General features: G+C 35.3%; 2 protein-coding genes, 1 long non-coding RNA gene and 1 other non-coding gene across 8 annotated transcripts in view; 3 read left to right on the top strand and 1 right to left on the bottom strand.

Annotated features, from left to right (window-relative positions):
* On the top strand, nt 2,683-5,281 carry LOC109125611. Its single transcript, XR_002032727.1, has 2 exons — nt 2,683-3,272; nt 3,659-5,281. It is a non-coding gene; the product is annotated as an uncharacterized LOC109125611 (long non-coding RNA).
* On the top strand, nt 6,042-11,529 carry LOC104700760 (ABC transporter G family member 36). The gene is made up of 8 exons (XM_010416333.2): nt 6,042-7,025; nt 7,108-7,238; nt 7,444-8,706; nt 8,789-8,942; nt 9,029-9,133; nt 9,214-9,359; nt 9,446-10,287; nt 10,378-11,529. The coding sequence occupies exons 1-8, from the start codon at nt 6,191-6,193 to the stop codon at nt 11,303-11,305; spliced, it is 4,404 nt and encodes a 1,467-aa protein (XP_010414635.1). The 5' UTR covers nt 6,042-6,190; the 3' UTR covers nt 11,306-11,529.
* TRNAP-AGG lies at nt 11,835-11,906 on the bottom strand. The gene has a single exon. It is a non-coding gene; the product is annotated as a tRNA-Pro (tRNA).
* Nucleotides 16,405-22,737, top strand: part of LOC104700759 (paired amphipathic helix protein Sin3-like 5) — an 8,103-nt gene continuing 1,770 nt past the window's right edge. Inside the window, exons 1-15 of one of the 5 annotated variants that reach the window (XM_010416329.2) lie at nt 16,405-16,932; nt 17,088-17,235; nt 17,658-17,804; nt 17,883-18,063; nt 18,142-18,240; nt 18,326-18,496; nt 18,778-18,880; nt 19,145-19,362; nt 19,444-19,598; nt 19,835-19,962; nt 20,066-20,320; nt 20,543-21,051; nt 21,175-21,825; nt 21,909-21,997; nt 22,082-22,135. In XM_010416329.2, coding sequence (XP_010414631.1) covers nt 17,168-17,235; nt 17,658-17,804; nt 17,883-18,063; nt 18,142-18,240; nt 18,326-18,496; nt 18,778-18,880; nt 19,145-19,362; nt 19,444-19,598; nt 19,835-19,962; nt 20,066-20,320; nt 20,543-21,051; nt 21,175-21,825; nt 21,909-21,997; nt 22,082-22,135 — 2,828 coding nt within the window. In that variant the 5' untranslated portion in view covers nt 16,405-16,932; nt 17,088-17,167. Of the gene's footprint in view, nt 16,933-17,087; nt 17,236-17,657; nt 17,805-17,882; nt 18,064-18,141; nt 18,241-18,325; nt 18,497-18,774; nt 18,881-19,144; nt 19,363-19,443; nt 19,599-19,834; nt 19,963-20,065; nt 20,321-20,542; nt 21,052-21,174; nt 21,826-21,908; nt 21,998-22,081; nt 22,141-22,737 lie in introns of all 5 variants that reach the window. The other 4 variants (XM_010416330.2, XM_010416327.2, XM_010416328.2 and 1 more) reach the window with 4 other exon arrangements.

Raw genomic sequence — 22,737 nt, 5'->3', positions numbered from 1 at the left:
TGTTAATAACATTGAACAGTTTCACAATTCTACTTTACAAGAGATATGAATAAATTACAAATAAATAAAAATCAGTGAAATCAGTAGAAAACAACCGAAATATATATACTAGATAAGGACCCGCCCGATGTGCGGGTTTAAAGTTTTGTAAATAAAATTAAATTTAATAAAATATATTAAAATTTATTGTACATTAAAAGTGTATTTTATCTTAGTATATGTGACAACCCGTCCCGCGGACCCCACTAGCTCCCCGCTAGCTGCCCAACGGACCGTCCGTGGATCCCGCTAGCCGCCCAAACGGACTCCAAGCTGGCTCTGCAGGGCATCGATCCTAACCCATTACTGTGGATATCCAAATCCACCAGTAGGTTATTGGTGCGCCAGGCGTTCCTCGAATCCTGGTCTCCACTCTTTAACAACCTTCCCACAGGACAAACTGTCACCAATTGACCTGCAGATCAATTGGGGCAGCTAGCGGTGGGCTAGTAGGGTCCGCAGGACGAGCTATCATAGTATATTGTATGTTACAAATATATTATTTACCTCCCAGAAAATGTCTACATGAACAAATTAAGCCAACTATTATATGTCTCTTTACTTTCACTTTTCATAGTTTCTTTAATCACTAAAATTGTTGGCTTAAAAAATATTTTGAATAAAAAACAAATTACATCACAATAGTGTATGACTGATTATGGAGAGAACATCGGTTCTGCCCTCCTTTCTTATGGAGAGAACCTTGCGTCCAACTTACTCCACCATGGAGAGAACCTTCGCTCGGCCTTCCTCCCTTGGGGAGATAACCTTGCATTCAACCTCCCCCACCTTCCTCTCTTGGGAAGATAACCTTGCGTCCAACCTTCTCTACCATAGAGAGAACCTCGGCTCTGCCCTCTTAATGTGTGGAGAGAACATGTTCACATCTTTTAGCTATCTCCAAGTGGCTTGCTCTAGCAACCAATGAAACTAAAGATCATTTTCCAACGTCACAAAATCTTTTGATAGTAACTAATGTTAAATTTCCAAGATATTTCATGAAAGTTTCTTTGACACACCATGATGTAGCCTCTATCTCCAAGCTCCTATGGATCTATCAACAACGATCTATGTTTATTGTAGGTTTGTGTTTGATTAGCCTGTTTTATCCAACCATCTCTTTATCTCCTTTTGAAATTGAACGAATGGTAACAATTATGTTTGCACAAAATAAAGGTCTATAACCAACCAATCAATGTTGAGAAATTAGAAGAAAATTATTTTGACATAATTAATGAAATAATTGAAAATTATAAGCACGGTAATATATAAATCTCAAATAATTCAAAGATGAAAATATAAATTAAATAAAACAATCTAAAACTACTACAATAAATTTTAAAATATAGTATTAGAAAAAAAGATGCATATATTAATCTTCCATTTTTTTTAGGTCAACATATTAATCTTACCTATTCCAAACTGAAAAAGTAGAAAGTAGGAGTATATTTTGGTTTAAAAAAATAAGAAAATTTTTTCTTCCCATTAAAAAAAGTTTGACCAATATAACAAAGTTGAAAGTAATATTTTTGAATAAATTATTTTGTTAGATGAATAATAGGACGATCTACGTTTATATAGAAGTGAGTATTTACATTTTTTAGAAGTAATAAATTTCGGTATATTTTCTTTAATCCCTTTTATATTTTATGAGAAAATTTATTCCAAGGAACTTATTGTTTTTTTTTTTTTTAATTCTTGCTTCTCACTTTTTTGTAAGACGTACTATCATTCCACGATAAGAACGTTTTCTACTTTAGTTGATCTAGTGTTATATAATCTATGTTGTTGTTATCTTGCATTTGTGTATTCATCTTTTTTTTATGCTACCCTTAATGCAAATTAATAGAAATAATAATAACACCGTGAGAAATTTGTTAATCCCAAAAACCTTAGTTATTATGCATAAGAAACTTTGTTAACACTTCAAAGTCAAATATTGTGTAGTATGCATTATGAAATTGAGAAACGAAACAAAATTCAAAGAAAAGACGACAAAAACCTTTGTAATATCTAGAAATCTTTCTATATAGTTGCTTCGATTAGACAACAAACAAATTGCTTTCGAGACTTCTTCAAGAACAATGATGTGTCAAACAAAAGGTTAATAAAAAACAAAAAAAAAATTTACCAAGAAAAACAAAACTAGTCAAATTTTTTTGTTTTTTGACAACAATCGAAATTATTTTGTTTGGTGAAAAATATGTCATCATCTATTTGCTTATATAGAAGGGTGTATTTACAATCTTTTTCTTTTTAAGATTAACAAAGTTTTTTTCTAATATAATAAGATTATTGTAATCTTATGTATCGTTTTACCAAACTTGAAAACTGTGATTTTTTATCGTTAAAATTGATACGTGTCACGATCTGATGAATTACTAAATTTGATATGTGATTTATGATCGTTAAAATTGACACGCGTCATAATCTAATAAGTTACTAATTTGGATATTTAATCATTAAAACTGACACATCTCACAATCTGGTGAGTTACTAATTCTTAATTCTGAGAACCAAACTTTATCATCTAACTTTATATTATAAGATATATATTAAGCAAAAAAAAATCAATTAGAACTCTTTTAAACGGCTCATATCAGAACATTGGGCCTTTCAAGCCCATTATGGCCCAAAAACACCCAAAAAAGAACTTGCACCGCTTGTAAAGTTTTCTGGATTTTTGCTTCATCTTCTTGTTTCCAATGCTAAGATTTTAACATCTGGTAGCTCTGGAGATCGAGTGTGGGATTCTCGAGGATGTTTAGGTCACCGGAGAAAGTGAAGATGTATGATACAGTAGTAAAAGGGGAAGGAGTGTACACGTGTAAGGTGGAAATTAGAAGTGGAATCGATCAGTTGGAGTTCAGAGACTGATTTGGGATCATTCATGAAAAAGTTGTTGAAGTTTGTTAGATTTTAGCTTTCTCTCTCTCTAGTTCTGGGTTTGTATAACTTTGATTCATCCTCTGTGAAGAGCCCTAAGAGGTCCTTACAAGATGAATTAGAGGATTCCTCGTTTTACAGATCCAAGTATTGATTTTGTGATTGAGCTCCAACTGATCTCAGCCATCGATTCAACTTGTAATCTCAGCCATCGGTTCAACTTTACGCGTGTCAATTCCTTCCCCTTTGACTGTATCAGGTTAACTGGCTAAGGCTTCTATGGAGGAGAATGGAGTTTTGAATGTAACTGTGTGCCTAAAGTGGAGATGATGAAGAAGAAGGTTCAAGTTAAGTCAATTGAAATCTTTGGTTGAGCCAATTTGAGCTTGAATTTGAATTTTCTGTGGTCTTTGCTTTTGTGTGTGTGTGTGTGTGTCTCTGATGAATATGCTTCTTTGTTTTTCAATATAGTTTAGTTGCTATGCTATTAGGCCTATTAGTTTAGATGCTTATGTTCTATGTAATGGTTTAAGAGATTATCTAAACTGAGATGGATCTTGATATGTAGTCAAATCATGAGTTTCAGTGCATGCCACGGCTAAAAGTGTTTGGATATTGGTTTTACCTTTAGTGAGTTAAAAGCTTGTATATGGAGTTAGAATCGAAGCTTGTTTGTTTGGTTGATTATTCCTTTGATGTGATTGTGACATTGTGGTTTATCTTTCTGATGTAGAACTGGTTTCATGGGAGACTCTTTGTAGCAAATTGCCTTCTGTCAACGTTCAAGGGTGAATAAACCAACAGGAACTTTAATCTGACGGCGTTTCGATAGGCTATATTGTTGAGGCATCATTTTGTATTTGACAATTTCAGAAAGCACAGTCATGGTTAAGGAAGGCACTTGAGGTACATACTCAACTGAATCTGCCTTAAGGGTAGCTAATGAGCAAGTAGCAATGCTTAATGATAGATAATGCTAAGTTGCTAAGTTCTTTATGATCTGCTGGGAAATTAACTGAGGAAGCCAATGAGAAACTAAGGCAGGTGTTGGCAGCTTAGCATCGTGGCGAGTAGAGTTACTGAGAATAGGCGGGAATTAAAGCGGTTCACAAAAACGAAAACTCTGGAAGAAAGAGGTTGAGTCTATTAGAAGGCAGCATGCCTCGGGTCATCTCAGTTCTTCTCTCTACCACCATGCCAAGTGTGCATTTTAAATGAAGAACCTTGTAAGCGAGAAAAGCATGTTGTGTCAATAAGATATGACCTTGAAGCCGCCCAAGAGCAAAAGGTTAGATCTTTGGTCAATAAAATGACTGCAACATCTTATTTTCAGAACCTATTGAATGAGAAGATGGAACTTGCATTTGAGTTGGAAAACTGTAAGAAGAGGAAGAGGAAAGCAACAAAGCTATGAAACGCTTAATTTTGGATCTGGAGGTTAGTATCTTTGAAGCAAGGGAAGCGAAGGGGAAGATGCTCTTGATATGGCGACCGTAGCTTCAACGTTGTGGTGCCCAGATTAAAAGTTTGTAGTTGGCCGCCAAAAGATACATTTGAAAACTAATTTAAAATGTCTGAAGACTGAGATTAGGAAACAACCAAAATGAGTTTGTCAACTCTGTGACTGAGTGTGAACAGCTAAACTTCATTTGATGGTTTGTGTGAAAAAAATCGGTACGGTGGCACAGTGAATTTGATTAACCTTAGGAAAAGGAGAAGAAGACGAAGAAGAAGCCAAGGGACCTTAGGAGCGTGAGGAGGAGATGGAGGGATCTGTAGGAAAGCAAAGAGTTGAAGAAGCACTGAAAACATGAAACTTAAAGAGAGCTTGTTGGACAAAGAAAGAAGATGAGCGAAAGAAGGTTGCTCTAGAAAACAGAAAGCTCAGAGCAATGTAAGTTTGTTCTCTTGAGGAAATGTAAATGAAAGCTTGGTGGATAAAAATGCAGCAGACATTTGTTCTCTCAAGAAGATTGAAAGAATTGTAACCAGAAAATGAGAGCTTATTTGCACAAAGAAACCAACCTGGAACATTGTTCAAGAAGCTGAGGGCATCAAGAGATAGTAGGAGCTGGCTGTCCCAACCAGTGTATTAGAGAATGATTAATACCAAATTACAGAGCACTAATCAAGATTAGCTGAGAAAGAAAGAAGCCAAAAAGTCAATAGAGCCTTCTTATCATAAAGAAGATTGAGGAGTTAGCACTTAAAACTTATTCCCGTCACCCGTACGTAAATGACATCTTCATGCGTAAGTTTCTCATGTTCCAGAACACACAAATAACTTGAACGAACCGTTCTTTCCACACAAAATGTGAATTGAAATGTCAAGTGTGAATGACATCTTCCTCCGTAACTTCCCACTTTCCTAAACACAACGAATTACCCAAACAACGGTCCTTTCTTTCTTTTCTTACCTACAAAAAAGGTACCCAAGATAGACTTATATTTAATTTAGCCACATCTATCTCCTCCACTTACTAGTAGCGTAACTAACTGGGGTCATCGTTCTTGACTTTGAAATCTGAACTGTTCAAAGCTTTTCAATTATTACCTAATATTTGGTAATAAACAAAACACAACAAGCGTTAAAAAGTGAGCCGTCGCATTATCTACAAGCCAGACAAAAAAACAAATCTTTGTAATAAATAAATACTATGTATTAAAAAGCCGTCGTCTTTGAATAAATAAGACCATCTCCATCCCATAAAAAATAATATTAATTAAATTGTTTTGGATCTTTAAACTAAGACATTGTGTTTTTTTAAATGTTTTGGTGAAGACATTTATTATATAATTTCTTAAGTTTAAAAACATTCAAAACAATTTAGTTAATATTTGTCTATTATTTATTTTTTTTTTTTTAATTTGGAGACATTTCTTTCTTAAAAATGAGGGATGAAGATTGAAGATGCTTAAAGCCCTTCTTGCACACGGCTTTGTACTATTCCCTCCGACTTGATTACAAAACAAAAAACATGACTTTTTAGTTTTTAGTATTTTCTCCGATTTGATTACTTCATTCAACAAAGTATGAATAGTCGTCCATAGCAAAGAAAAGTCCACCTTGATGTTCCTCATTCCCCTATATATTCATTTTCTAATACCACCTCCTTCTCTAAGTCTAAACTCTTCATTCTTCATTCTTGCCTCTCTTCTCTCTCTTTTTTCTCTGTATCTCCTGACCAAGTTTACATTCTTACAGACTTTAAAACTTCTTTTTTCTGCCAAGAAAATCTAAAAGACAAAAACTTTTTGGGGAGGAATGGATTACAATCCAAATATTCCACCTTTAGGAGGTGGTGGGAGTTTGAGAAGAAGCATAAGCAGAAGTGTAAGCAGAGCAAGTAGAAACCTTGAAGATATCTTCTCAGCTGGTTCAAGAAGAACTCAATCAGTCAATGACGACGAAGAAGCTCTTAAATGGGCAGCCATTGAGAAACTACCAACGTACAGCCGTCTCAGAACCACTCTCATGAACGCAGTTGTCGAAGATGATGTCTACGGTAATCAGCTAATGAGCAAAGAAGTTGACGTGACCAAGCTCGATGGTGAAGATCGTCAGAAGTTTATTGACATGGTTTTCAAAGTAGCTGAGCAAGACAACGAGAGGATCTTGACGAAGCTAAGAAACAGAATCGACAGAGTTGGTATCAAGCTTCCGACAGTTGAAGTCAGGTACGAGCATTTGACGATCAAAGCTGATTGCTACACTGGTAACAGATCTCTTCCTACGCTTCTTAATGTGGTGAGGAATATGGGAGAGTCAGCTTTAGGCATGATTGGTATTCAGTTTGCTAAGAAAGCTCAGCTTACGATCCTTAAAGATATCTCTGGTGTCCTTAAACCTGGTAGGATGACACTTCTGTTGGGTCCTCCTTCTTCTGGTAAGACTACTCTTCTGTTAGCTTTAGCCGGTAAACTCGATAAAGCCCTCCAAGTTAGTGGTGACATAACTTACAATGGTCACCGTCTCGATGAGTTTGTTCCAAGAAAGACCTCTGCTTACATTAGCCAGAACGATCTTCATGTTGGTATCATGACTGTTAAGGAGACTCTTGATTTCTCTGCTAGGTGTCAAGGTGTTGGTACTCGTTATGGTAAGTGATTATTCAAATCTTGAAATTAACTTTGTTTTCAAGATTCAGTTTTGTTTAATGGTTTGACGATACCTTCTTGTAGATCTGTTGAATGAGCTTGCAAGAAGAGAAAAGGATGCTGGGATATTCCCTGAAGCTGATGTTGATCTCTTCATGAAAGCTTCAGCTGCTCAAGGTGTTAAGAGCACTCTCGTCACTGATTATACTCTCAAAGTAAGTCTCACCTCTCTTCTTATAACTTAGCTCATCTTATACTCTAAACATTGAACCGAGCTAAACCGTTTTTTTTTACAAACCAAAACCGAATTTCATGTTGTTATAGACTGTTTTAGGTTCATTGTTTTATGTATGACAACGATATAACCAATAACTAGAATACTTCTTTTGTGTATTATACTGACTCTGTTCTGTAAAACAGATTTTGGGGCTTGACATTTGCAAAGACACTATAGTTGGAGATGACATGATGAGAGGTATCTCCGGAGGTCAGAAGAAACGTGTCACAACCGGTGAGATGATCGTTGGTCCTACGAAGACACTCTTCATGGACGAAATATCCACTGGTCTTGACAGTTCCACCACATTCCAAATCGTCAAGTGTCTGCAACAGATCGTTCATCTCACAGACGCAACGGTGCTCATGTCTCTCCTACAGCCAGCTCCTGAGACCTTTGATTTATTCGACGATATCATCTTGTTGTCTGAAGGTCAGATCGTGTACCAAGGACCAAGAGACAACATTCTTGAGTTCTTTGAGAGCTTCGGGTTCAAGTGTCCTGAGAGAAAAGGAACAGCAGATTTCTTGCAAGAGGTTACTTCCAAGAAAGATCAAGAACAGTACTGGGTGGACCATAACAGACCTTACCGCTACATTCCGGTTTCAGAGTTTGCAAGCAGATACAAGAGTTTCCATGTTGGGAAGGATATATCTAACCAACTTGCAGTACCATTCGATAAGTCTCGTGGCCACAAAGCGGCTCTTGTGTTCGATAAGTACTCTGTCTCAAAGAGGGAGCTTCTCAAGAGTTGTTGGGACAAAGAGTGGCTTCTTATGCAGCGAAACTCATTCTTCTATATTTTCAAGACTGTTCAGATCATCATCATCGCTGCAATCACGTGTACACTCTTCCTCAGAACTGAAATGGACACAAAGAACGAGGCTGATGCTAACCTCTACGTAGGAGCACTGCTATTTGGAATGATCATCAACATGTTTAATGGGTTTGCAGAGATGGCTATGATGGTTTCAAGACTCCCAGTGTTTTACAAACAGAGGGATCTCCTGTTTTATCCATCATGGACCTTCACACTTCCCACTTTCTTGCTCGGGATTCCAACCTCAATCTTCGAATCAACGGCATGGATGGTGGTGACTTACTACTCCATCGGTTTTGCACCTGACGCGAGCCGCTTCTTCAAGCAGTTTCTCCTAGTGTTTCTGATTCAACAAATGGCTGCATCCCTCTTTAGGTTGATTGCTTCTGTTTGCAGAACCATGATGATTGCTAATACTGGTGGTGCTCTCACTCTACTTCTCGTCTTCTTGCTTGGAGGCTTCCTTATTCCGAAAGGCGAGATTCCTGACTGGTGGGGATGGGCTTACTGGATATCTCCTCTTACCTACGCTTTCAACGGTTTAACTGTCAATGAACTGTTTGCTCCTAGATGGATGAACAAACTGGTGAGTGTAGTTACTGCTTTATTCTGCATTTAACAAAGGTATATCATTTAGCTCTGAGTCTCACTATATTTGGAAACTGCAGGCTTCTGACGGCAAAACAAGGCTTGGAACCATGGTGCTTAATACTTATGATATCTACCATGAAAAGAACTGGTACTGGATTTCAGTTGGTGCCTTGCTTGGTTTCACAGTCCTCTTCAACGTTCTTTTCACCTTGGCACTTACCGTTCTCAACCGTAAGTTTCTCGTCTCGCATTCACTTGTTTCACCAAAAGCTAAAAACAACAGACTACTAATAGTTATGTTTCCTTGAAAACTACAGCTCTTGGGAAGAAGGCAGGTTTACTTCCAGAGGAAGAAAACGAAGATGCCGATCAGAGGAAAGATCCAATGCGTAGGTCTTTGTCTACTGCAGATGGGAACAGAAGTAAGTGCATTTCTTTACTCTGCTTAGATGTTCTGTTTCTTCTTCTACTCTTTTGTCTCATTCTGTTCTCTGTTTATCAGGAGGAGAGGTCGCAATGGGGAGAGTGAGTAGGGACTCTGCGTCTGAAGCATCTAGGGGTGCAGGCAATACTAAAGGAATGGTTCTTCCTTTCACTCCTTTGGCTATGTCCTTTGACGATGTCAGATACTTTGTTGACATGCCTGCGGTAAGTAACCTTCTTTACTTGAATCTTCACAGCAAACCAAAGGAGAAATAGATGACTAAATGTATATATGTTTTCTGATGGTACAGGAAATGAGAGACCAAGGAGTTACAGAAACAAGACTGCAACTGCTTAAAGGTGTGACTGGTGCATTTAGGCCAGGAGTCTTGACTGCGCTTATGGGAGTGAGTGGTGCTGGTAAGACTACACTTATGGACGTTTTGGCCGGAAGGAAAACTGGCGGATACATCGAAGGAGACGTGAGAATATCAGGATTCCCAAAGGTTCAAGAAACATTTGCTAGAATCTCAGGATACTGTGAGCAGACTGATATACATTCCCCTCAAGTCACAGTCAGAGAATCTTTGATCTTCTCTGCTTTCCTTCGTCTTCCTAAAGAAGTTGGCAAAGAGGAAAAAATGATGTTTGTGGATCAAGTGATGGAACTAGTAGAGCTGGACAGTCTTAGGGACGCCATTGTTGGTTTACCGGGTGTCACAGGGCTTTCCACGGAGCAGAGAAAGAGACTGACAATTGCAGTGGAGCTTGTAGCTAACCCTTCCATCATCTTTATGGATGAGCCAACTTCTGGACTAGACGCTAGAGCAGCTGCTATCGTGATGAGAGCGGTAAGGAACACAGTTGACACTGGAAGAACCGTTGTCTGCACCATCCATCAGCCTAGCATTGATATCTTTGAAGCCTTTGATGAGTTGATGCTGATGAAGAGAGGAGGACAAGTGATCTACGCAGGTCCATTGGGTCGTAACTCACACAAGGTTGTGGAATACTTCGAAGCCTTTCCCGGAGTTCCCAAGATTCCAGAAAAATATAACCCGGCTACTTGGATGCTTGAAGCTAGCTCACTCGCCGCTGAGCTTAAGCTTAGTGTTGACTTTGCTGAGTTGTACAAGAACTCCGCCTTGCACCAGTAAGTTTTAAGTTCTTTTCTTTCTAAAGCTCATTGCTTCTCTGATTGATTGATGAAAATATAAGTACTAATGAAAACATAACAATGCAGGAGAAACAAAGCTTTGGTGAAAGAACTCAGTGTACCACCAGCAGGAGCATCAGATCTTTACTTCGCTACACAATTCTCACAAAACACATGGGGACAGTTCAAGTCATGCCTATGGAAACAATGGTGGACGTATTGGAGATCACCAGACTACAATCTTGTCCGGTTCATCTTCACATTAGCGACATCTCTCTTGATTGGTACCATCTTCTGGCAAATAGGAGGTAACAGGTCAACCGCAGGAGACTTATCAATGGTTATAGGAGCATTGTACGCCGCGGTTATTTTCGTTGGAATCAATAACTGTTCGACAGTACAACCTATGGTTGCAGTGGAGAGAACTGTGTTTTACAGAGAAAGAGCAGCAGGAATGTACTCAGCTATGCCATATGCCATCTCTCAAGTCACTTGTGAGCTTCCTTATGTTCTTGTTCAAACTGTTTACTACTCACTCATCGTCTACGCAATGGTTGGTTTCGAGTGGAAAGCAGCAAAGTTCTTCTGGTTCCTCTTCGTTAGCTACTTCTCATTTCTCTACTGGACTTACTACGGCATGATGACTGTTTCCCTCACACCAAACCAACAAGTCGCTTCCATTTTCGCCTCAGCGTTTTACGGTATTTTCAACCTTTTCTCTGGTTTCTTCATTCCAAGACCCAAAATCCCAAAATGGTGGGTGTGGTACTACTGGATCTGCCCTGTCGCTTGGACCGTCTACGGATTGATCGTGTCGCAGTACGGTGACGTTGATACACCTATCCAAGTTCTTGGAGGTGCTCCTGGCCTTACCGTCAAGCAGTATATTGATGACCATTATGGTTTCAAATCAGACTTTATGGGACCAGTAGCGGCCGTCCTTGTTGCTTTCACCGTCTTCTTCGCATTCATCTTCGCCTTCTGCATCAGAACTCTCAACTTCCAAACTAGATAAAACCATCTCAAAGTCTCTTTATTTTTGTATCATTTGTGTTACATTACATACATAAGCTATATCTCTGTTCTAAATATGTATTGTAGTTTCTTTTAACGGATTTTTTTACAACTATTTTATTTATAGATGACGACGAATCAAATCGGATGTAATATAAATATACCTCATTTTTTGTATGAAAGAGACAAATCCACATATATCTAATATGTATTTTACGATACTTACCAATAAGAGAAAAAAGACAACACAATCATCAAATCAGACTCCTCCTTTGTTTGTTTGTTTGTTGATATTGTAAATCACACAACTTCTAATAGTCAAAAACCAAAAGAAATTTAGTTTGATGTTCTTAATGATAAGTTGATAACATTGACATCTTTTGATTACTGTCTAATGTGTGTGGTTGGTTATTCAGATTCATAAATACGTAGCTTATTCTGAATTACGAATATATATATACATACTGGGATAGACCCCGCTGGGCCTCAGTGAAATCTGGCCCATTAGGAATTAAAAAAAATGCAATTATGGGGCGTTCCGAGAATTGAACTCGGGACCTCTCGCACCCTAAGCGAGAATCATACCACTAGACCAAACGCCCATTGTTGCAAGGCAGCCTCGGGTAAACATATTTATCTAGTACGAAAGTTCAAGTATTTTTTTACCAAATAATCTCTACCTGGGGAGAAGTACTAAAATAAAGAAAGGAGAACATGGCATGAAAATGAATAGCATGGTCTCTAATGACAAGACCATATAAGAAACAAAGCTAAATTGTACATAACTAGATAGTGACCAAAGCTGTACAACGTGGAAAAATATTTAAGTAAATTTGGATTGTTTGTTACAAAATAATAGTAGAAAATTTATATATTCTATACATTTTATAAAAATATATATATATTTAATTTATTTAAGTTCATGTTTCTATTTCGACCCGGAGTCGGTACTACTATTTTGGTTTGGATACAATATCAAATTCGTTAATTATATATTCGGTAAAGACTAAAAAACAACCCAACAAAACTTATATAGATCTGTGATGTGGTATTACAAATTGATGTGATCGTGTTTAAAGATCTTAATATATCAAATTTACAAATTGCAGTTATTGGTATCCCTTTATAATAAAACGGAAGTAAACAACATTGTTTTTGTAGACTATATAATTTTAATAAGTTGGTTACAATTACAAATAGATTATACATTAATTGGTTACAAGTTAAATAATGGATTCAAGAGAATATTTCAAATTGATAAATTAATTGGTTACAAGATATATAGTGGGTGCAACCGAAATTTATTTTCGAAAGATTTTATTGCTAGAGCACGTTGTTTCCAAAAATCTTAAAAGAGGATATTCCAAATTTATTTTCGGTAGATTCGACAGATTTTATTACTAAACCACATTGTTAACCAACTTATTAAAGAGAATAAAAATATATTGTTAAGCATAAAAAAGGAATAAAATCTTGGCAATGTATCACACTTAATCGTAATTTCCGAAACATTAATCTGCAATTGAATATAAAATCTTAATGAGAATCTTCCAAACTTTCAATATTAATCATGCAAATCTCCTTTCACTAAAATACATAAAACGGAAGTACACAACTTATTTAGTAGACTATATAAATTTTATAAGTTGGTTACAAAATAGGTTATAGATTAAATATAGGTTGATTACAAAAAAAAGGTTATAGATTAACTGGTCAATCTGGGCTATATGAATACACTTAAGAATATCCAAAAGAATCCTCTTAAAAAATATTCCAATAATTTATACAATTTCTAAAATAAAATCTTTAGTATTCCATGTATTGTTACAAAGTATATACTGTTAGGCATAAAAAGGAATAAAACTTTGACAATTTATCAAACTTAATCGTGATTTCTGAGATATTATTATGCAGTTGAAAACAAAATCTTACCTAAGCACGGGTCATATTAAAAAACTTTCACCAAACAAGTTCAAAGTTTAAAATAAAGACAAACAACAAACATAACAATTTCTCATACATAAAATTACAAAATTAACAATATAAATTTATAAAATAGGTGCTTTTTCAAGCCATCATATTTAGCATATGATTTTATTACATAATGTTTTATCCAAAAAAACTATTAAAACAATAAATAAATTATATTTTATTTTAAAATTATAATATAAATAAAATGAATTTCAACCCGTGCTCTAGCACGGGTCCTAATCTAGTAACATGTTATTATAGATTAACTTTATATGTGAAAATTACAATTAAGTTATGTATATGTATATTGTCAACATTATACACTTAATATTGTTTTTTTCTAGTGAATATTGTGTATAAAAAATAAGTTTTAGCCAATTAAATAGTTTGTTATTGTTTTTTAAGATTTCTGAAACAATAAATAAAATTTGTTAAATAATTTCATTAAATAATTTGAAAATATTATTTTATTATTTTGTAAACAAATATAATCTTTTCTTTTGTTAGTTATTAGATTAATTAAAATATAATACATTTTTCGTAATATGCCACATCAAAGCAGGTTAAAATTCTAACAACATTGCTTAAATAAGTATATAGATTTATTTTTAATATATAAGCAATATTGTATCTTAGTTCTAAATATATCTGTCATTATTAAACGATTTAGATATTTAAATATATAATCTTAGTTTTATAAATAAAATGAAGTTTTAGAATTGTCCTAATAGTTTGTTCTTGTTTCCTAAGATTTTTGAAACAATAAACAGAATCTGTTAAATAATTTTATTAAATCATTTAAAAATATTGTTTTATTATTTTATAAACCAATATAAGAGATACAAAAAAAAAGATTAACATTCAGGGTGTCTTATTGGTAAAATATCAATAAAAAAAAGTAAAATATGTCAACAAAAAAGGAAATAAAATATATTAGGTATTGTATTCCTTTGGGTATATTCATTTTTTTATTAAGTTTGGGCCTCGAAATCAAACTTAAAAATATAAATTTGGGATTTTTTAGATATAGATTTAGCATAATTATATATATATATATATTATATAATGAAAACATCACAAAAATTTGGTCTTAGGCTTCAATTGGTAACCCCAATTTAGGAAAAGGTTGAGAAAGAATGTGATATTTCTCTTTATTCCACAATTTTTTTACCATTTGAAAGTAATATTTTTTCCTCCACATACCTCTACATTCTTCAAAAAATAAGGAACAATTGAAAAAAATGTTCTTCCCCAGAATTGATGAGGAACAAATGGAAACAAAAAGGGAACAAATATTAAAATCCGTTTTTATTTTAAAATAAATAAAAATATGTTGTTATATAATTTTTCAAATTTTTAATATAATAATATTCATATATTCACAATGTATTGACAGAAAAAACATATTTGATATAAATTTCATGTTAAACGAATCTTAAGGCTCTATTTCAAAACTATATGAATCGTAATATAAATTTAAGAGACTCATGTTTATATCGTAAATAAAAACTAAAAATGTTTTAAATTACTCTTAAAATTTTTTTGTAGGTTAATATTAATTATTAATATGACATATGACATATCTAAAATTTTATTTACAAATTTTATTTTAAATCAAATGTGAAATTCATTATATATACAATAAAGTAGTATTAATATTACTATTGAAATTTGATTCATTTAATATATTTTAAAAGATTTTTTTTTTTTTACCATTTACTATTTTGTTCATTCTCTGTAGATTTTATTTTCATTACTCAAAAATTGTTTATTCCGTTATGCATTATCTTTTTTATTTTTTTTCTTTTTGTTCTTCTAGTGATTACCAGTAGGAGCTTTAGATTTAGTGGTTCCTGTGCAAATGCATTTGTTGCACTTGTGAATCGCCGGGGCTGACCATATTGAAAATTATTAATCACAAAAGCTATACCAAAATCGATATTTTTCAGTTTTTGTATAATTTTCGTGCAACATTTTTTTTTGCTGTTTTACAATATTCTGTAACAGTTTACTGATCATGGATACGTAAAAACAGTATTAATTAAAGATTTGATTTGAACATACTCCTCCACTACATTCCTTGTACATTATACAATCCGTCTGCCCATTCCTTCAATCCAACAGTCAATACTACATTCTCGGTTCCATTATATTTATGTATCCTTGATGGAATGTAAATTCTAGTATACGATGTGTAATATTATTTTTTTGTCCTTTGTGTGACAGAGAAGTTATCTGCATCTATTCCCATGAAATTCTTTGCTCTCTGTGCCTCCTACTCTATTAGGAATCCTGAAGTGAATTCCGGTCAGGTTGTAGTCTATCTTATATGCTTCCTAAACAACACCATTTGTGTATTTTTCATGTGTTTGATTCTTAATATTTTTTGTTCTCAGCTGGAACTCGAGTATGAAGGGTTAGTCCATTGGTTATTCAATGTAAATCTCCCACTATCTTGGACTCAAAGACCTACCATAGTCTACAGTGTGGCTCCGATTTATGAAGCTTATTGTGTGTCTTGCAAGATCACAATGGAAGGAAACCTTGAAGCAAGGATCCCAACTTTAAGAATGACCAACTGTTCAATAGACATAACACGAGTTGCATCTATAATCTAGAAAAAAAATGTTAAGTGTCTAAGAGTTTTCTTACATTTTACCAATAGAACCTAAATATCCATATTATAATTAAAAAAAAGTTTGTTTATAAACGTTTTGAAGAACACGATATTTCATATTGACATATCGAAAGCATCCGTAAAAAAATTATAAAAAATAACCGTAATATGTCTAAAGACTATAATAAATTTTTAATTTTTCTTTATATTTTGTTAAGATCCTTGTTATTATACCGAAGTCAAAGAAGAAATAAACAACAACTTTGTTTGATAATTAATAATAATCAACATAATTATTTATAAATCTGTAAATAATTATATTTAAAGTCTATACAATAAAATTATATCTTATAAATAGTAAAATATTTTATTATTTTCGTAAAAAAATGACATAAAATGGTAATAAATCTCAGAAAAGGATTTGTATCCCCAAAATTGTAATTGTAGGGGATAAGGATTATGCACCTAGTTTGACAGTAGGAATTAAGGAGAAATCCATTTGTTACCCAAATCCTCTTAATCTTATCATCATCATCATATAGATGCATGAGTACATGCCAATATGTTTATTTAAGAGAGCATAAACACATTATAAATCTCTGAAATCTAAAGCACTCACACAAACTTCTCATAATTTATTTATAAACAATATATAAATATATATATAAACAGGCTCCTCCTCCATCTCCTTCTCTCGCTCTCTTCCCTCTGTTTGCTCTGAAAGCTTTGTCCTTTTTTTTTTTTTTTTTTTTTGATTTTACGGCTAATCTCTTATTCGAAACTATTCGTATTCTAAAGAGAGAGATTTGAGATAATAGAGAGATAGACAGAGAGAGCGAGAGATCCAAATCAGAAGCAATCTTTTGCTTTTCTCTGTTGTTGTGTGTCTCTCTGTTAAGATTCGTATCTCTTTTCTCCGGCAAACTCACAGCGGCGATCCACTCTTTTGTCTATGGTGGTTTTCTTGTCTTATTATTCTGCGTAAGAAACAAACAAGTTTGGTTCTGTAGTTTTGATGAATGTGATCCGGTTCCTATAAGGTTTGAATATGATTCAAAGTCTCGTTTNTTTTTTTTTTTTTTTTTTTTTTTTTTTGGTTTCGATTTGAGGCGATAGATCTGGTTTTGTGTTTGTTCTTTACGAGTGGGAAGTTTTGAATTTTGTAATTGTTTTTTTTTTGTTTGTTTGTTTGCAGGGTAGTACTGAGTTTGGTGTTGTGAAGCTTTGAATCTGTTCTGTTAATTTCATATATTGTGGTGGAGAGGTTATAAAGAGATGAAGAGGGATAGAGAAGAGGTTTACGTTGAAGCACGAGGACCTACTCTTTCCTCTCGAGGAGAAACGTAAGCTGTCTTAATTCTTGTTTTGACTATGCTTTTTTTTTTTTTTTGTACGGAAGTCAAAAAATTGTGTAGGCTGATGTTAGATATTCTTATTGCTTGTGGGGATTATGAAATTTTCATGCTTTGGTTTGTTTCCTAGGTTGAGTTGAGTCTTTTTTATCTTTTGAAGTCTATGGTTTGTTCCTGGGGTAGTTACCTTATAGGCTTAAGCAAAATTACTGCAGTTCTGTTCTTGGCGTAAACGTCTTTTTGAATGCAGTTTAGTTCTGTTTTCTAGGTTGAGTTGAGTTGTATAATTGTTCGTGGGTTAGTAGTTACCTTAAAAGCGTAGGCAAAATTATTGTAGTTTTGAAGGGGCAAACTAAATCGATTGTTTTGAAGTAAATGCGGAAAGCAACTTAATGTATATTTGTGTAATGCAGAAATGGTAGGCCCTTAACGATTGGTGGAGGAGGGATAACAACAGGTGATGCTTTGACATATCTCAAAGCTGTCAAGGACATGTTTCAAGACAACAAAGAGAAATATGAAACTTTCCTTGGAGTCATGAAGGACTTCAAAGCTCAGAGGTAATTTCCTTCCTGTTCCCTTCTGTTTGCTGTTTCTTCTCACCGTCCTGATTTCTTTATGTCTCGTGTTGGTTGTAGAGTTGACACTAATGGCGTCATAGGGAAAGTGAAAGATTTGTTCAAGGGATATGACGACTTGCTTTTGGGTTTTAATACCTTCTTGCCAAAGGGGTACAAAATAACTCTTCAGCCTGAGGATGAGAAACCTAAGAAGCCAGTGGATTTCCAAGTAGCTATTGAATTTGTCAACAAGATCAAGGTAAGTATCTACTGATGTATTAAATCAAGTTTAGTCATGATCTAAGCAGTTAACATCACTGGATATTTATTCCTCCAGGCGCGATTTGGGGGTGATGACCGTGCATATAAAAAATTCCTAGACATCTTGAACATGTATAGAAAGGAAACCAAGTCTATCAAGGAGGTCTATCAAGAGGTATATTAACAGTAAATGTCCATACTGTTGATTTGCTCTAGATTTCTTGTGATTCATTTTTCTAATTATCCATCTATTTTTACAGGTTACTCTGTTATTCCAAGGCCATGAAGATCTGCTTGGGGAGTTTGTTCATTTCTTACCTGATTTCCCAGGATCAGCTTCTCTTAATAACCCTCTTTTCGGAGGAAGGATCACAGTACCGCATGAAAGAAATTCTCCATTTCCTGTCATGCATCCAAAGCATCTTGAGAAGGTTTTTCTTAAATTATTCTTTCTTAATGATTGCTCATATAATTCACAGCGTAGTTAATAATGTTTCTAATTGATGTTCATGGTTTAAAGCCTGCTTTATTATAGCTATGCATGCTTAGTATGGAAAGTATTAACATCCTTTGAGTGATATCTTAAGAGCAAGATAAATATTGTAATTAAGGCACAGTTTACAGCAAATAGATGACAGAATATATATGTTTGAGAAACTTGATGGTTCAGAGTTTGTGAAATGCTGATACAGAGTCTTTCCTGTCACAGAAGATAAAATTACGGAGTAGGCATGATGAGTATACGGAACACTCTGATCAACGAGAAGATGGTGACGAGAACCTTGTGCCTTATTCTGCTGGTAATTCTCTGGGAAGTGAGTCCTTGAATCACTTGTAGCATTTTTATTTTATTTATTTGCATTTGTAATTATTATGACTTGGCTTAGCGCCTGGTGAGAGCATGATAACTACATATATATGTCTGCCATTTTTCAGTGATTTTGATACAAAGAAAATTAGTATATATCTACGTGGCATATTGATATCTTCTATACTGTGGTCATTGTCAATCTTGTCCGGGTCAGTAGTTACCTGGTGCTAAGGTCCAACGATGCTAATATTGGCAGAATCCCTTGCAGGATATCTGAAGGTAGATGACACCGAGGGGATTCATGATTATGAAAATAACGGGGGTCTTGAAAAAGATCCAGAAAATGATAGAGTTGCAGCTTTTGGTATAGACATCGGAAGTCAAAAAAATCTACTGTCTACCAATCATATGGCCAAGGCAATAAATGAACTGGACCTTACTGACTGCGCACAATGTTCACCAAGTTATCGTCGCCTGCCAGATGATGTGAGCCCTTCTTAACTTAATCATATTATCTACAGTTGCTTTTGTGCTCTAAGATCTTACGGTTGGCTTTCTCTTGTGTAGTATCCCATTCAAATTCCAAGCTACAGAAATTCACTTGGTGAAAAGGTACTTAATGATCATTGGGTATCTGTCACGTCGGGGAGTGAGGATTACTCATTCAAACACATGCGCAAAAACCAGTATGAAGAAAGCTTGTTTCGATGTGAGGATGATAGGTAAGACATATATAGTATATTAGGTTCTCTTGTATTTCCTCCTATATCTTGATTAGGAGTCTTTCGATTACATTGGTGAGTTCATGATTGTTTTCTAGTCAGTTCAGTCTTACCTTCCAATATCACTAAGTTGTCTATTACTTGTGTGGATATTGTGGTTCTTTTTTGCTGACAATATTAGTTTCCATAAAAACTCTACTTCCATCTGATTTATTAACTAACTTATATGGTTTCAGGTTTGAGTTGGACATGTTATTAGAGTCTGTGGCTGCAACCATTAAGCGTGTGGAAAGTCTTCTGGAAAAGGTCAACAACAACACAATCTCTATAGTGACACCAATTTGTATTAGAGAACACTTATCAGGCAAGTAGTTATCTGACAGAATGTGGCTGAATGTGGCTGTGATATATGTGTGTCTATTATTCTTTTACTTGGGCTAGTGACCTTATATGTGACTATTCAACAGAGCTGAACCTAAGATGCATTGAGCGGTTGTATGGGGATTTTGGGCTTGATCTCATGGATTTTTTGAACAAGAATTCTCATGTCGCCTTACCGGTGATACTAACACGCTTGAAGCAGAAACAAGAAGAGTGGGCTAGGTGTCGTTCTGATTTTGGGAAAGTATGGGCTGAAGTATATGCTAAGAATCATCACAAATCACTAGATCATCGTAGTTTCTATTTCAAGCAGCAGGACTCCAAAAATTTGAGCACAAAAGGTATGTTTTCTTGCAGGACTATAATCTAATTTTTTTTGGATTTCGAACCTTATTTATGTTTTCTTAAATTAGAAATTTACTTGTTTGGCTGCACTTGAAGCTAATTCCATATTAGAAATGTCTTTCTCTACATAGAAAAAATGATGAAACGAAGAGAATGTCGTTTATAATTTAAGTGGAAAATTGCAGCAACTGAAGTTGGTTGTTATGTCCCAAATACAGGTTTGGTGGCGGAAATTAAAGATATCAGCGAGAGGAAGCATAAAGAAGACCTGCTTCGTGCCATTGCTATTGGAACTAAGCCCTCTTTCACCCCAGATGTGGAGTATAGTTATACTGATACACAAGTCGATGCTGACCTATATCAACTTATTAAGTATTACTGTGAAGAAATATGTGCTACTGAACAGTCGGATAAAGTCATGACGCTGTGGGTAACCTTTTTGGAGCCCATGTTTGGCGTTCCTTCTAGGTCTCAAACTAATGAGACAATGAAAGATGTTGCAATGATCGAAGACAACCAAGAGCACCATGATGCAGGTGAGGCGGTGAGGGAAAACACCGGTGACGGTTCTCTGGCCTCAAACCTTAAACCGTTAGTAGCTCCAAAAACGCCTAAGAAAGAAGACCCAAAAGTACAAGGAAGCTCTTTTGCGCAAGATTCCCCAGTCAAGACACCAGAAATCATTCAGCAAGATAAACTGCACAGTGGTGCAGCTATAACTAATGAGGTACTGCTGGTGGTAGAGCGTATTTTAATGAACGAAAGTTGCTTAAGTTTGTTTCTTTATGAGACTTGAGAAATGTCCCTCTATGTGAAAACGATAGTAATATATGTTTTTGTGGCTGTACAGGATAGCCAGCCTTCCAAACGAGTGTCACCCAAAAATGATTTGATAATGGACGGTGGAGAGAATCATAGCAAGGTTAGCGATGTGTCAATGGGAGGGCATAAGGTTGAGCGAGAAGAGGGTGAATTATCTCCCACTGAAAGTTTCGAGCAAGACAATTTTGAGGGTTATAAAGAGAATGGTCTCGAGCCTGTGCAGAAACTGCCAGAAAATGAAAAAAGTAGTGAAGACCGAGAAGACAAAGAGGGTGCATGTGGTACTGAAGCTGAAGCAAGGAGCAATGCCCTCCCTGAAGATGATGAAAACAAAATTACTCAGAAGTTATCAGAAGGGGATGAAAATGCCTCTAAAACTAATGTCTCAGCAAGCAAGTTTGGTGGCCAAGTTTCTTCCGATGAAGAGCAGAAAGTAGCTATGAACTGTGACCAGCATGATAGTGTGGCTGAGAGTGAAAACGAGGCTGGAGGGATGGTTAATTCCAACGAGGGTGAAGATGGATCGTTTTTAACATTTTCAGAACGGTATCTGCAACCTGTAAAGCCCCTTGCAAAGCATGTTCCTGGGACACTGCAAGCAAGTGAATGCGACTCCCGGAATGATTCTCGAGTTTTCTATGGGAATGATTCATTTTATGTGCTTTTTAGGCTTCATCAAGTAAGTGCTTCGAAACAACCTTCTAATGTTCCTGAAATGTCAATAGTCTTCTGTTCAAACAGCTAATTCTGCTGATTTTCCAGATGTTGTACGAGAGAATACAATCAGCAAAGATACATTCAGAGAGGAAATGGAAAGCTCCAGATAGTACATCTACTGATTCGTATACCAGGTGGTTACCTTTCTTTAAGCATTATTTGTACTTTTTTGATTAAAAAAAATAAGGTTGTTTCCTAACTGATATTTGGAAGCATAGGTTCATGGATGCCCTTTATAATTTACTTGACGGCTCTAGTGACAATACAAAGTTCGAAGATGAATGCCGTGCTATCATTGGAGCACAATCATATGTTCTATTCACATTGGACAAGCTAGTTCAAAAGTTTGTTAAGCATGTAAGCTTCCATTTTACCTGCAACTTGTTATTGCCTTGACTCTGCTTCTGTTCCTCTCCCTTTGTTTCTGTTCTGTACTAATCATTGAAGTGGCTTGGACATGTTTTTAGCTTCACGCAGTCGCAGCTGATGAGACAGACACCAAGCTTCTGCAACTATATGCATACGAGAACTACAGAAAACCAGGAAGATTCTTTGATATAGTGTACCATGAAAATGCTCGAGCCCTTCTCCATGATCAGAACATATACAGGATCAAATATGTATGCTTCTCTTCATCTCATGCTATGTGTGGACACCTGTGTATATGTTCTCACATACTAATCTGTCCTTGCAAAATTTTGTGCAGTCATCTGAGCAAACTCGTCTCTCGATTCAACTTATGAACAGCGGGAATGATCAGCCTGAAGTTACAGCTGTGACAGTGGAACCAGGTTTTGCTAATTATCTGCAGAATGACTTTCTTTCGTTTGTCCGTGATGAAGAGAAACCTGGACTATTTCTGAAGAGGTAAATG

This window comes from Camelina sativa, chromosome 7 (genome assembly GCF_000633955.1).
Source record: "Camelina sativa cultivar DH55 chromosome 7, Cs, whole genome shotgun sequence".
NCBI lineage: Eukaryota > Viridiplantae > Streptophyta > Magnoliopsida > Brassicales > Brassicaceae > Camelina > Camelina sativa.
Note: the sequence above shows the minus strand (reverse complement) of the source record. Positions and strands in the feature narration are given on the sequence as shown.

Bases quoted from the DNA above. Each gene is read 5' to 3' on its own strand.
- LOC104700760 (XM_010416333.2), top strand. From the start codon at position 6,191: ATGGATTACAATCCAAATATTCCACCTTTAGGAGGTGGTGGGAGTTTG. The intron at 7,026-7,107 runs GTAAGTGATTAT...ACCTTCTTGTAG, and splicing joins AGGTGTTGGTACTCGTTATG to ATCTGTTGAATGAGCTTGCA. The intron at 7,239-7,443 runs GTAAGTCTCACC...TCTGTAAAACAG, and splicing joins TCACTGATTATACTCTCAAA to ATTTTGGGGCTTGACATTTG.